This window comes from Egretta garzetta, unplaced genomic scaffold (assembly GCF_000687185.1).
Source record: "Egretta garzetta isolate BGI_Z169 unplaced genomic scaffold, ASM68718v1 scaffold31, whole genome shotgun sequence".
Classification (NCBI taxonomy): domain Eukaryota; kingdom Metazoa; phylum Chordata; class Aves; order Pelecaniformes; family Ardeidae; genus Egretta; species Egretta garzetta.
In genome coordinates, this window is record NW_009258663.1 from 371,921 (window position 1) to 386,805 (window position 14,885).

General features: G+C 40.0%; 1 protein-coding gene across 1 annotated transcript in view; it reads right to left on the bottom strand.

Annotated features, from left to right (window-relative positions):
- The window catches only part of LOC104134850 (vitellogenin-1), a 44,513-nt gene that overhangs the window by 12,267 nt on the left and 17,361 nt on the right, over positions 1-14,885 (bottom strand). Inside the window, exons 14-26 of the mRNA XM_035903914.1 lie at positions 11,947-12,071; positions 11,759-11,860; positions 11,553-11,672; positions 11,105-11,294; positions 10,918-11,011; positions 10,627-10,812; positions 5,405-5,549; positions 3,659-3,878; positions 2,626-2,795; positions 1,588-1,993; positions 1,076-1,392; positions 936-992; positions 1-80 (exon numbers count right to left, since the gene is read on the bottom strand). The exon at positions 1-80 is cut by the window's left edge and continues 127 nt beyond it. Of these exons, the coding sequence (XP_035759807.1) occupies positions 1-80; positions 936-992; positions 1,076-1,392; positions 1,588-1,993; positions 2,626-2,795; positions 3,659-3,878; positions 5,405-5,549; positions 10,627-10,812; positions 10,918-11,011; positions 11,105-11,294; positions 11,553-11,672; positions 11,759-11,860; positions 11,947-12,071 (2,212 nt within the window). The remainder of the gene's footprint in view (positions 81-935; positions 993-1,075; positions 1,393-1,587; positions 1,994-2,625; positions 2,796-3,658; positions 3,879-5,404; positions 5,550-10,626; positions 10,813-10,917; positions 11,012-11,104; positions 11,295-11,552; positions 11,673-11,758; positions 11,861-11,946; positions 12,072-14,885) is intronic.

Genomic DNA, 14,885 nt, shown 5'->3' on the forward strand with positions numbered 1-14,885 from the left:
CTGCTGCTGCTGTTGCTGTGGCTGCTTCCGGACTCCGAGGAAGATGGCGATGAGTTGCTGGATATCTTCCCATCTGGATGCTATGAAACAAAAATAAGTTAAAAAACTATGACATGGCCTCTAGTTTTACAGCATAGACATCAAAATCAGAGCTATCAGCCTCCCTCTAGAGGTAACAGACAGACTTAGACATATCTGGAGTGTTATTTTTATTATCATAATGCAGACATGAAATATGTTGGGTAGGAATGTCCCTTGGATCCACGTGGACCTCTCTGCTGATAGGAAGGCCATGTAGACAGTGATGCAAATGGTAACATCACATTGTCCAGGTACAAATGTTAGGGAAAATAAAAACTGACACTTAATAAGTGGTCAAACATATCCCTATTTTTTTAGAAATAAAAAAGAGATTACAATTTAATTAAAAACACTTCAATCATCTTCCTCTTTCATAAGCAGGAAACATAATAACTTTACAGGTAACACCTACAAAAGCCAGTACATTATCATCCTTCTAATATATAGAATCATTTAGCTCTGTGCCATAATGCATACTGAACCTGGTTTCTGATATGATCCACATCGATGATTTTACCATGATTGCCTAAAAACTGTGGACACATCTATTCCTGTTGGAAGCTCCTGCTGTTTTATAATTTTCTCATGGTCTTTGTTAACTTAGCTTTGGCTGTATTGTACAGCATCTAGCCCAAAGGTGTCCTGACCAAAATCTGTGGACTGCAATAACAGAAGAATGTAGTGTAATAGTCAGTATTTTAGTAATACATGTGGATATTTTGGCTATCATCAATGTTGATATTGGACAGTACAGAGTGCTCAAGTGAAATGAACCAAACAAAGCTCTTCAGTAGTATGCTTGATCATATCAACCATAGCCATCATGAGAACGTGCACTTGAATTAGGGACCTACCCAATGGATGTGAGCAGACTTGAAATGAAGCCGGTATACTTTTGGAAGGTGATATTCCTGCAAAATTCCAAAAGAAATTATTACCTACAGCTCAGGAAGGATCACTTCCTAGCAGATGTCAGAGCATTAGAAAATTTTACCCATTTTGCAGAAGTGTCATAACTACTGTGACTGTTAAATTGGGACTTCACATGCTTCGCCTCAATTGGTCTGGCGTATTTGCTGTGGCGACGGGAAACACCAACGCTTTCACTGCTGCTGCTGGTGCCACTGCTGGTGCTTCTGCTGCTACTGCTGCTACTCTGCGTTTTATCCTTCTGCTCACGGACACTTATCTCTCCTTCAGCAGCGCCAGCATGTGGAAATGATGCGGTCTTGGACTGCTTCTTAGCCTTATGCTTTATACCAGATGCTTTGCTACTGCTGCTGCTGCTACCTGTGCTGCTACTGCTGCTGCCTTTGCCGCTGCTACTACTGCTTCTGCTGCCCTTGCTGCTGCTACTCCTGCTTTTGCTGCTACTACTGCTACTACTACTGCTGCCTTTGCTGCTGCTGCTGCTGCCCTTGCTGCTGCTACTACTGCTACTGCTTTTGCTACTGCTACTACTGCTTTTGCTGCTACTACTACTACTGCTTTTGCTGCTACTGCTGCTGTTACTACTACTGCTTTTGCTGCTACTACTACTGTTACTACTACTGCTTTTGCTGCTACTACTACTGCTTTTGCTGCTACTACTACTGCTGTTACTACTACTGCTTTTGCTACTACTTCTACTGCTTTTGCTGCTACTACTACCACTACTACTGCTACTACTGCTACTGCTTTTGCTGCTGCTGCTACTGCTACTACTACTGCTGCTGCTGCTACTGCTGCTGTCTCCGAAGGGGTAGAATTTCTTTCCTTTGGCTTTGGACTGTTTTGTCTTCATATTTATCTGGGTGCCTCCCGGTGATGCTCTGTTGTCAGAGTCGCTGCTGGAGGGGCTGCTTGTTGTACTCTCGGCACTTCTACTGGTGCTGCTGGCACTGGACAATGAGCTGCTGGATTTTCTTGTCCCCTAGTCAATGATACCATTGGAAAAACAAAATTATTTTTCTGTATTCCTGCAGAAGGCTGTCAGTAAAATCAGATACAGAGCTATGAATCTCTCTGCTGCCTTAGAAGGCAAAATGTATGCCCGATAGCATTCTTGCAATACCTCACAATAAGGCAAATTCATAACAACGTGTTAAAACTACAGATAAGTAGAACAATACCCCAAACCCTTTTGTGATAATGAACACGCATGGAAATTGTTGATCATACAATTACACGTAGCTAACGTTGGTAACAACAGTGCTGTAGCGGTGACTATCTCAGGGCGCCTTGTGTAGGTAGGTGTCATGCTTTTTTTGCTACAGTTGCAGTACCTGGAAAGAACAAACTACCTTTTGGGCACACAACAGCTATTTTATGTCTTAGAAGAGGTTTTCAGAAAAACCTGCAAAAATCAACCTGCTCTTTCTAATGTCCTTCACCTGCAGAAGAGATGAATGCAAACAAAAACCTGCAGAAAAACTTGTGTACTGAAAAGCCTGTCTTTAGTTTCCAATTTTTGTACACTACCTAAGCAAAGGAGAAAGAACTATAAATTACTAAGCTTTGTGTAATGTCTCCCACAAATCTGGAAGTGGATTTTTACAGCAGTACCTGGTCATCAGTATCACCAAGGATTTTCTTCACTCTTTTAATTGCTTCTCTGCCAGAAGATACTTGTGTTTCTGGATCTTCAAATGTTACTAAACGTACCATTTTTGTTGGAGCTTGGTCTCCTGCTTGAATTGTGACTTGTATTTTTTCAATAGGTGCCTCTGTGTAAACTGAAATTGCACGACAATTAGTATTACTGTTAGTATTCTATTATTCAGTCAACTTGTGCTATAATTTATTTAGCAATTCTTCCCCAAATGAAAATATAAATGTTCATTGATTATTTTCCGTATCAAGTAACTTTATTAAAGAATTTCTGTAATAGCTAAAACACATACTGGCAAAAACCAAATTTTAAAATATTAGCATGATACTAGATTCTGCTCAAGTCAATAAACAGAATGACCAGCAGATTTAAGTCAAGTGAACTGGACTGCTTAACTGGGGAGCACTATGGAATAGTGAATTAGGCATCAGAGCAGAATTGAGGTTCAACTCTTGAATGGTAAAGAACGACCCAATGGTTAGGCCATTAGTTTGATGCTTAGGAGACCTAGATTCAGTGGCCTGCTGTGCTTTTACTTCTTATGATCATGGATTAAGACATTAAGGACTAGATCCTGGCAGGGTTAATCCATAATTCCCTTTAAGACCCTGGGTTTTTAGAGTGTAGCTACAGGACACTGCATCAAGATCTGTTGCCCATGTCCAATTGCTCTGTGCTTGCATCCTAAATCCAATGATTCAGGATGCATCAGACACGCTTCTGCAGGCGCAGATCAGCTCTGCTTGACGCTGGCCATGCCGAGTGGCATTGCTGGGAGAGCTGGGAAATCACCGCTCAGACAAGTAGGGGAGAAATGGATCCCTGTTACGAGTGTAGTCCGTTGCCAGTACTGGCAGGGCTGGTAGGCCTAATGGTAATTTTAGTGTTACTTAAAATACAAGAGATATATATGTACATATATGTGTATAGACACACCCCCCTACCCACCCACCCATTACTTTCTTTTTTGTGCACAGTTGTATTTACCTGGCTTGAAGCTCATTTTAAGGGAGTGCTCTCCAACTAGGTAATAAAGAGGCACGTTTTTGATAAATGCTGCATGTACGCTTTTCCTCTCAATGCACACTTGAAACCCAAATGTACTTGCATTGGAGCACATGGACTGAACAAATGGCTCTTTTGGGGAAGAAGAATGTCCAAAGGAAAAGGACTTTCCTGATGAAATGCCTTCTGCAGACTTTCTGTCCTATTAGATAATACACATGTCAAGTTAAACTGGACAACAGTGAGAGAAATATTTGCATGTTATGAGTCTTGTTTTGGTAATAGTTATATGCATTCTGTAGGAGGAATTAACCAGTTTATTTGAGATAGCAATGCCGCGACAGAAGACAATATGGTTTTCAGTTGGACAAAATTATCAACTAAAAGGTTGATTACACTATCTAATGTAAAAAGAGCTTCAGGCTATAAGAATTGAAAATTATATCACAAATTAATTCTAAATATTTAATTTTGTTTTCCTGGAATATTAGACAGTGTTAAAAGGTTCTTGATAAATCTGAGTGTGCTCTAGACTGACTGGAGTTCTTTCCCTTAAGTTACAATTGGGTCAAATGAGAAAACCTTCACTGATGTCAATGAAAATTCTGTCTCAGTTGAGGTCTGATGTGAATGTGAGACTATGTCAACTAGATGGTCAAAGCATATCAGATGTTGGAAATTTCCACTCAAAGCTATGTAATTTACATGTACTAAGCAATGCTTGCAGAAGAACAAATTAAAATTAATTAAAATTAGAATCAAATCCATGAAATGAAAACTATGATTTCCTGCAGCAATGAAGCAAATAGCTAAAGACACATAATCATAAGCTTTCATTTCACATGTAATACAGTTTTGCAATTAATTTTTTACTCAGTTTTCATGTCTCCAAAGATTCCACACTTGTATGAAGCCCACTGAAAAACTAGAATTTTAATGCTAGTATTTTCTTTCCAAAGGAAATTCTAATGACACCGGGAAATGCTCCAGTTAGTGCCATTTTTCAGTTGCTGTTCATTTAGGAATAACTGCAGAATGCTGAGTTGTCAGGAAGGGCAGCACACAGGCACAAAGGAGAAGAACTTTGCTTGTTCCACAACGGTGGAAACTCTTCTCACTGTCAGTGCATTTGCCTACTGACTTTTCCATAGGACAGTGCTGTCCTCATCCTCTGTTTGTCTCTTATTTTATCCGAAAACACTTCAGAGTTGCAGGACAACAATTAAACGAGAACAGGACAGTGTTTTCCTCGCCTCTGTCAGTCTGGCTTTTATGGAAAACTGCAGTAGCTCAGGAAGTCGTTTGACTTGACACACAAACTTCCATCCATCCTTGAATCAGGATGCTTATAAGCATTACATTTGGATCTACAGGTTAAGCAATGGAGCTCTCGTGGAACATTTGTGGCTGCCCCAGGCATGTGATGCTTGCATAATGGTTGCAAAGTACTTTAAAGATTGTGGGCCTGTCCTGTAGATGGCAGTGTAAAATTAATTACCAAAGAAAATGCTTTTGCTTTTGAGAAAGTGTTGCAAGTCTGATGTATTGCACTCCAGATTTAAAAATAATGTTACTATAGGGCTATTTGTGTTATTAGATTGAACCTGACTTATTTTGAGTGAAGCAGCATTGGTCAGAGATGAATTGTACATTTTCCTATGGAGAAAAGAAATGGTCTCCCACTGATTAAAAGCCCAAAAAAGAATAGTCAGACACTACATCATTTACCCTGATGTTATCAGTCTCGCCTGATGCAGAATCTGAATCGAAGGACATCTTCATTATGTCAGGCACTGCTTCAGGTAGAAGAACTGGAGTCATCTTACTAGCAGCCAAATCCCCAATATTTCGTGTAACAGCAAATGTCTTAGACCTGCGGAATAAACATTAGAGGAAACCTGTATTGATAAAGCACTGCTGAGGAAGAGATCTGAATAATGCCTTGTAGCACGTACTCAGCAACAAGTATCATACCTTGCAAATTGCTTTATAGATATTTACAGCATCTTTCCTGTTAGTTGTATTTTCAATGACTGCTAAGAGTGAATAAAGACATGGACCGATCTCAGGGGCACATAGCTCAGTTAGGCTTTTAGAATCCTGTGTAAAACCATTGCAGTTGATGGGGTCTCCGTATGCCTAACACCATGAAGAACAGCCCACTTAGAAGCCTGGCTATAGATTACATTACTAAATTTCTGAGTCTCCTATTTTGCTCTTCTGGATTTTTAATTTTTTTAAACTAACTTCTGTGTGTTCACTGTTAAACCTAATTCTCATTTCCTTTGACATTATATTTGGGGAAATACTGCCATAACTTCAAAACCCAACCTGGGGACTGGTGGCTACCGAATGCTGTTTCTTGTGCAACTTTTGCTAAAGCAGAATTAAAGAAAGGAGCCTGAAATCATCAAAGTGTCTCCAGCTTGATCGCTTGATCACTTAAATTCACTGGTACTCATGGCGTGGCCATGGCTTGGCAATACATCACAGGGAGGTGTGTAGGAAAGTTTAGAGCCTATTTACATAAATGTGTTCAGTACGTTGTTTCCAGTGTTGTGGACTCTGATAGTCAGGATCCAGGATGAGAGATAGAAGGTGCAGCATGAGACTGAGACTCTCATGGCTAAATATCCTGACTCCCTGGTTCCATACCCCATGTTCTTCATGGACCTTTTCACAGTGCTGTGATAACTATGAGTTTTGTTTTGGCTCAGAGAAACATCTTGAATACCAAATGCTTTCGAGAGATGAAAACCTATTTCCCTCAGCTATTAACATTGTGCTAACTCTACCTTATTAGCCATTTATCAGCGCTAACATCCAGCTCAAAATTCCCCACGTGCTGTTTCTCAAGTATAAAGTTGATCTTCTTGCCCTGGGGCTTTTGTGGTCTGCGAATGGAGGTGGCCTTTGTGACAGTGAATGGCAAGATGGTCTGCAAAATGGTCTCTATTTTAATATGGTCCACACTGTACTAGCCTGAGCAGTTCCAATCTAACCTATTTGAAAGATGAATTTGTATTCATTTGATAGCCCTCTCTTCCTCTTGAAGGCTCCTACCGTGCTGTGTGCACTGTAAAGCACACAATTGCACTTCATGTGGAACACCTCAATAAAACGTGTGTCACCTGTGGGCTTTGTTTTCTTTTCCATCTCTCTCTTTTTTTAGATAAGGATATGACAGCAACGCTCCACGCTGGGTGATAGGAGAACCTTGAAGAATGGAATCTGAAATAAAATATTCTCCCTAACAAGCTGAGGGGATAAAAGAAAATACAAATCAACTTGCATTTCAGATGGCTCATCTGGGTAAAGGGACAAAAAGGGAAATGGCTTTTATTTTAATCCCATTCAATAATTCAAATGACCACTGAACTGCAGGCTGGGTCTCCAAGCAGAAAGTCCTGGGGTTTCTTTTCCATTTTTTTTTTTAGTATTTTTTATGCCAATAGTCTACTCCTGCCACCTAATGAAAGTGGAGGATCGATTCCTCCCTGTTGAGCACAGAGAGCCGACAAATGTAGCTGCATCACAGGTGACACATGTCAATGTCTGCAGAATCACACGGCACAGTAAAAATAGGCTACAAGAGCCAGCTCTGGTGCTTTAACAAGAAAAACAGTCACAAAGAAGGCCTAAAGCTATGGTATGAAAGAATCTGTTCTCTCTGATCCCACACAAGGGAGAAAAAATAAAAGGGAGATTTTCCAATATGTATTAGTGTATTTTTTGGATGAGAGAAGAAGCTGTGCTATAGTATAAGCCAAACTCACTGCAGGGGTAAGGGACAAGCAATTCAGCTGTGTTGGGCCCACTGATGTTTCAGTGAGTGTGGCCTTACATACATCACTAACATGGGGACAGAAGAGCTCAGTGTCTGTATAAAACAAGGACAATCAACGAAAACCTATTTTCCCAGGTTTTAAAGCACGGCATGACATTGTATCTAAATAAATGAGAAGCAAGACACAATCCTCCAACCAGATCTTTAGCTGTGGTGAAATGAAAATTTCTGCCTTTCCTACACACCATCCTTCTGACCTTGGTGCAAAGGTGCTTAAAACCCAGAAACTTGGTGCTCCAGTCATTTCCCTTCTCTGTCCCCCAATAGACCGCGCTGCCTTGCGAGTTCACAGCATATGCTGGCTCTTCCACATTTTCCATTACATGTGCTGTATTCATGGTGTATACAGCGTTGTAATTTCGTAATTCATCTTATAAATAAGATGTCCATGTGAAGCAATTTCTGCTTATGCTACGGTTAAAACAAGCAAAAAAGCCCTATGATAAAAGCTCTATTCAAGATTATGTATATACTTCAGTAGCCTGTCATTATGAATATGTGATATATTTGCAAAGTGCATTCTCTGGCAGCTCTCCATATTGATACTTTAATCACAGGGCTCTAATTTTCCCCTGAAATTTATTTGATTTTTACTTCTTCCTGTAAATTTTGTTTAAAAGTATGCTTAAGTAGCCATCTGTAGTGTACCAAATAATTACGTTAAAAGAGCCTTAAAAATAACTATTACTTTTAATTAAATTTAACTTTGATAGGATTGAATTGAAACACATGCCATATATTCTCTCCATGGTATGATTAATTATTTTGCTCTGATTTTTGCTATAAAGAAAGTCGAGTCTGTAATGTGCTGATTTGTCTTGGGAATGCAATCTCTCTATCACCAAAGTTTTCATTGTTTTTTTTTTTTTTTTCTTTAGAGTCTGCGATTGCTCACCTGAATTTCCCTTTGGCTCCTGAAAATTTATATAAATCCCACAGCTGTAACAGGTTATAACCTGTACGGTATGTAGGATAGAACTGAACTTAATGCTGTTGAAGACTGTTTGCTACCTGCATCTGGGTGTGAGAGATGAAGGGGAAAATAATATCACATCCCGACTAGTTTTAATGACATGGTGCTATAGAAAGTAACCCACTGACCATCGAGACAAAGTGCCCAATACTGAAATATTTTGAAACAGAGCTCACAAATAAATGAAAGAGCAATAGCTTTCTAGAACCATTACTTTAAATGGGGAATTTAAAGCTAACAAGGGAAGGTGTCAGAATATCTCTAAAATATTGAATTCAATAGGTTCTTTATTCTTTGGTGGATCTATGCAAAAGGAAGAGAAAGTCTATGTTAAACTAAAATCTTTGACTCATTCTATATAGAATATATATGCATCCTTTCTCTCTCTATCACGCCTGCTTGTTTCTCTTCATACCTTTAAGATTTTATTTTGCTTGGTCTTTGACCTCCTCAGTGATGTGGTTCAATGTTACATTCTCTAGTTATTGCTTTGCCTTCACTTGTACTCATTGCTGTTTCATTGCTCTGTGTGGTTTCCACTGACCATTTGTTTTGTAACAGTGAATGGGAATGCTTTTTGGAGAAAAATTGATGGTGCTAAAAGTTAGCTAGTGAGTATTAGCTTTCTCATGTATTTGGCATTATAGAGCTATTTCCAACTGACTACCTTACTTTATAATGATAATGCTGCAGGGTCTACAGCAGGGCTTGGGCTGGAACTCATGGACCTCTCCACTGTAATCCCCTGCCTCTGATACTGACTCGCTTTATGCTTTCTGGCAATGCATTTAACCCTTTTTGTGTCTGATTTGATTTCCCCTTAAGTCAAAGGAGGAAAATATTTTTTTATTTTGCTTTGCAGGGAGGATCCTTCTGCTAACATTTGTAGCTCTGCTTGAGGCTCTAAAGTCTGTATCAGTGTCAAATATTCTCATTTCAGTTCAGTCTCCTTATTGAGTTCATTAATATCTGCCTCACCCTCTCCAACCGTGAGAGCAGATGCCTGCTGTCCCTGATGACCTCGGGAGCAGACTGTTGGTCTTCACAAGAAACTGAGCAAAACTTTTGGGCTGTGGTGCCCCAGCAGCTTACTCACAGCTAATGGATGCTCTATGAATTGCCGAAACCCTCCCTCCTCTGCATGGAGAACCTGATTACAGGCACATTCGATGGAGTGAAGGAATCGCCTTCGGGAAGAGGATGTGATGTCAAATGCCTGCTAGGATGGCCTGTGACCATTGAAGGGCAAGGGAGAATAATGATTAGCCTAACCGGTGGCTAAACTGAGGAGACCTGCAGAGCTTCTCTGGGCCAGCAGCCATGAATGCTAATTGCAGCTGGATCAAGCAACTGAGCTCTTTTGTTACGGCTGTATTCCTAGAGCAGAAACTTGTTAACATTTCTGTGGATTTTATAACAGCTGATTTCTGCTGTCAGTGATGCTTTTTCCTTAGTGATGAATTTTCGGCTTGTCTTTCTCAGTATTTTTTCATGCGTGTGTGTGAAGGTTTTCTAAGCTTTGGTCTACTGCTTTGATTCCTTGGACATACTCTTTCTGTTTCCTCCCTCTCTTTGTGCTTGTATTTCCATCTGTTTTCATTTGTTTGGCATCTGGCTACAACAGTTTTCCAGAGTGTATTGTAATTGCATGCACTGATAATAAATCAAGTAGACCTAACATGCAAGAAAACCAAATGGCAGCCACAGGGAAACAAGGTAAAAACACAAGAAACACCAAATCCTCTATGCTTCAAGGCATCAGATGCAGATATATATGGGTTATCTGTTGTAACTGATAAGATTCTGCTGGTTTATATCTTACCTAGTCTCTCCAGTCCAAATATATGTATTGCGGTAGAAATTTTATGCTATTTGTGTTTCAAATAGCTTATGGGTCTCAACAACAGAAATGGTCCTAAAAAGGATTTTCAGGTGAAAACCACAGAAAGTAACACATATTTTCAAGCAAAGCTTCGGTACACATCACTTCATTTAAAATAAATAAACTACACCAATCATTGCCAGTTACCCAAGCTGTCAGTCAAAGACAAGATCTCTAAGCAAATGTTCTGTTTTACTTGGAAAGACTCTGCATTGCTACCTAGCAAGATAATAAGTGGTCTGTCTTACCTTACAGTAATTATGTCAGTCTCATCTTTACATGGTGGAATTTCAATTTTGATATTTTTTTCCTTCATGTGGACAGTGGCAACAACATTCACAGGTACCTGAGCATTCATTTTGACGTGTGCTTCCAGCCCTGCCTGGATCGTGCGTGTGTTGATCCCCAATACAAAGGTCATCTCCTTAGCCATGCTGAAAAGGTAGAATCAGGGTAAGACAGCAAACAGGAGTTGAAATTTTATGGCCTTTTCCTCTATATTGGAAATATAATCATTTTATTTTATACTAAATATTTACCTTAGACTCATTTTGGATCGCAGCCTAATGTTGGCATTTAGTAAGTCAGTCAATCTGAAATCAGACTTTGGAGAAGGTGTAATCTGTGCTTGAACTATTACAAAGCAAGCGAAAAAAGTGTTAAAATTGCGGTCCCCCCCAATCCTGACAAACATGTTTGTATTGCCCAAGTCTTGAAATACATTACCATTTCCTGCCACTTTTGTGATAGAAGAGTAATAGAAGCTGGTCTCTGTCGGGAACCCAGTGCAGGTGGGCACGATACGACGGATCTCAGAGGACAGTAAAGCCTTGGTCCACTGCCTCCCCACACCACTTTGAAGGCTACTGATTATTCTCCTTATTGAAGGGTTTTTTTCGTCAGGTCCATACCATGTCTGCAATTACAGAGTTCAACTTGTCTAAATAAGCAGAACTTGAATATCATGATCCCTGTCATTAACTGTGCCTCGGGGGAAAGTCTGCCAGCAATGATTATAGCTAATCCTGATCAAAGCTTGACCTTATTTGCCTTGATTAATACTAAAGACAAAAACCCTCTTGAATTAAAAAGACAAAAAAAGGGAGAGAATGTATGAAAGAAACAGTATTCTAAAGCTTTTGATGCTTGGGTGGTGGTGTTTTTGAAATGATACCTGCAATGCATTTTGGATGGCGTTTTTATCAAGTCCACCAAAGAACAACTCTTGGCCAAACATCTTCACGTAGCCCGATGCAAAAGGCTTGTCACTGGAGAATGCCTTCCAGTCAGAGAGCTGCATGAGAAGAGGAAGAAAGTCTGATTTGTCATAACATTTGGGGAAGCAATGCCTTAGAGATTTTCTTTTCCCCAAGAATTTACTGTTTTCAGGATTTTCTTGAAGTTGTAGTCAGTCTCCCACTTCCCATCAGGAGAGTAACCTTTAGCAAACATCTCCTGCAGTCCTTCAACCGTTATTCCCACCTGTGGGAAGAAGTAAAGTGTAAATGTGAGTTGGATGACGGTCATAAGATGCGATGAGAGGGCACACTGCGGGTAGACCCAATTACCTCCACGGGATCAGCCACTCTTCCAAGGAAATGTGCCCGCAGCTGGGACATTGCCATTGCTGGAATTAAGCTGCCTGCATTATTCAATACCAAGTATTTAGCTGCCAGTCCGCTCATAAGGAACTCTGAAGAGAAATAGGCAGTAAAACACAGCACAGTTAGTTTTTAAAGCCACAATGTGCAGATTGCATCAATTCACTAATTGCATAATTCAACTGATACAGCATGACATGAGAAAGGCCAGAAAGCCCAGCTATAAAACTGATGTTATAAACCAGTCATAAACAGAATAATCTGCATTTTTGAACTATTAATGGGCAAAATTACAAGTCCCCTGCTCACTGCATGGTGGATATGCTATTTTTCCAATTGCTTCTGCTATATCATTTACATCCGATCAGATTCTGTAACATCAGCTTATGAAATGCTTTTATGTGACATCATTTAGGGCAACTTGACAAAAGGGATCAGAAATGAAAACGGATTTGCCATCCTTTGCTAATAGTTTAGGGAAAGTGATATAGATGGTGGATATAGATAAGGACTGATGATGAGGTGTAGATTTGCCTCTCAAATGACTCAGAGGCAAGTTAATACATCTAGTTCCAAATGCTGTAATTTGTTATATGAAATGCACTAATTGTTAAGTAATTGTTAACTATTGAGTAAACTTTGAGCAAACATAACTTGTGCCTATTTATTTTCTCTACTTCAGATTGATCATCCGTAATGTTCTTCCATACAGAGAATCAGTGCAGAGCGCAGTCATGTGTTCTTCCTGAGCCTGGCACAGGTCTATACAATCCTGGTTTTTGAGTTAAACCAATCCCAGGGCTTTTCTAAGTTTCCTTAGGTTTCAAGAGGAACAAGGCTGACATGATATGTACACATCCCTGTCGTGCTGCCTTTCTTCCAGCCCTCCTCTCTCTTCTCTTCCTACAGAAGAGGGAAGTATTTTAGGAGTCCCTATGTTAAATTTCTGCTATCCTCATGTTAGACATGGTGATGAAATCAGCTGTGGAAATCCAGTACAACCAGGGTAATTGCAGAGCCCTGGAAGATCCAGACCAATAATTTCAGTATCTGTACAGAAATTATGGATTAATTGTAGGAAATACATTTTCAAACATTATGAGTGAGTCTTTGACCTCCTTCCAGAAAAGGAGTGCCTAAATTCTCATACATTGTTTAGCCAAAAGTTAAAGAAAATATTATTGCTTGGTTCACAGATGTGGGTGTTATGAATACTCATGCCCATATTACTTCTCTAATGCCACTCTCTGCATTTCAGATAAAATCTCCCTTGTGAACCAACACCTTCCCATTCTCTTCTGAATCTGTGCATGCAGACAGGGGCCTGGATGGTCCTTCACCCTCATTTACTCCTCACGCTAGGTTGCTTCGTATCATATTGCTGGGACTAATTTTGATTTCCAGTTTCTCAGGACAGATTCCAACTTTCCACGTATTTGAGAAACAGTCTGTTGGAAAAGCAATCCACTCAGTCTACTAAATCTGTGTGAATTGGCATTTCACTACATCACCTTCACTGTTTTGCTGTGTGAAGCTCCTGTGCTACCCAAAGTGCTAGGCACTATCTACCTACAGCATAGGTGGTCCCGCAACAGCTCCTACAGTCAAAATACAGGTAAGTATGCCACCCCAGTGATGATGGAGGAATCAGTGGAGAACCTTCAGCAGACAGCAAGGAGACATAATAAAACCTCACATTTTAACGCTGATGCTATAGAAAATAAAAAGCAAAGCAATGCCACACTGGGACATTACTAATAAGCTGACTTGAGACTTGGAAACGTGAAGGCTAGTTTTTCTCTGAATGAGCTTAGCCAGAATGGTCCTAGGTGTTCTGTGGACCGGACACTATAATGAGGCACAGTACTTTTAGCGAATTTGTTAAGGCTCTTTTTTTGTGTTTGAACCCACAAAACCTGTTAGTTAAAAAAACCCCATGATACTTACTGATACTTAATAAGAAATGTTGCTCATAAATGATTAAATGATTATACAGAATTCATTGACTGAAGGGAGCAGGGATATTTTCCATACCTCAGGCATCACATAGCTCTAAGAAAATATTTACCAATGGAAAATCCCACTGACACAGTCAGATGATGCACTGTAGCCACTTGACTGCAAGAGTGTGATGGCACATGCATATATCTGACTAAATGTCTTGCCCCAAGGAAGAGGGAAAGAAAAATTGGTGATCAAAGAAAGCAGTCTTTGGCACCTATGAATATTAGTACACTTATTTAATTATATGAATCTGTGCACATGGAGAGTCGGATTCTGTCAGTCCTCACATTGAGCAGAATCTGGGTCATCCCTTTGATTTCAGCAGTGTATAGAGCATGAAGCACTATTTGTGGTGGCCATGTGTGACAGATTCCAGGTTAGATATAGATTCAGCTGACATTATTGCCTGTCATTAAAAATTCAGCATCTACCACCACAAAGATCTGTGATGCTAAGGGCATATTTTTGTTTTTAGCAAGGAATTAAGTACCACATTACAGCCGTCACTATGGTAACTCCTCCAGAATGGACTCACTGAAACACATTTCACCTGTGGCTAGTGGTGACAAATCGAATCAGAAAGCTGGAGGATGGATCCTCATCCTACACCACTGTAATAGCGCATTGACTTCATTTGGCTGAGTTACGTAAGTCTAAGATTAGCATGTGTGCGAAAAGAATCTTGACCCTTATTCTTCAGGACAAGAGGTTTAAATATTACATATCCATGGTCACCAAATTTCTGACACTGGTCTTCACCAAGAAGTAACAACAATTCACTGATGGGCTGCATTTCCAGGCTACAGCCAGAACAAAATGATTCATTTCATGTACCCTTCTGCCAGCTACCCTCCTGTGTTCTGCACCCTTCTTTCTCACTGTGTAGAAATTCAGAGAGCTTC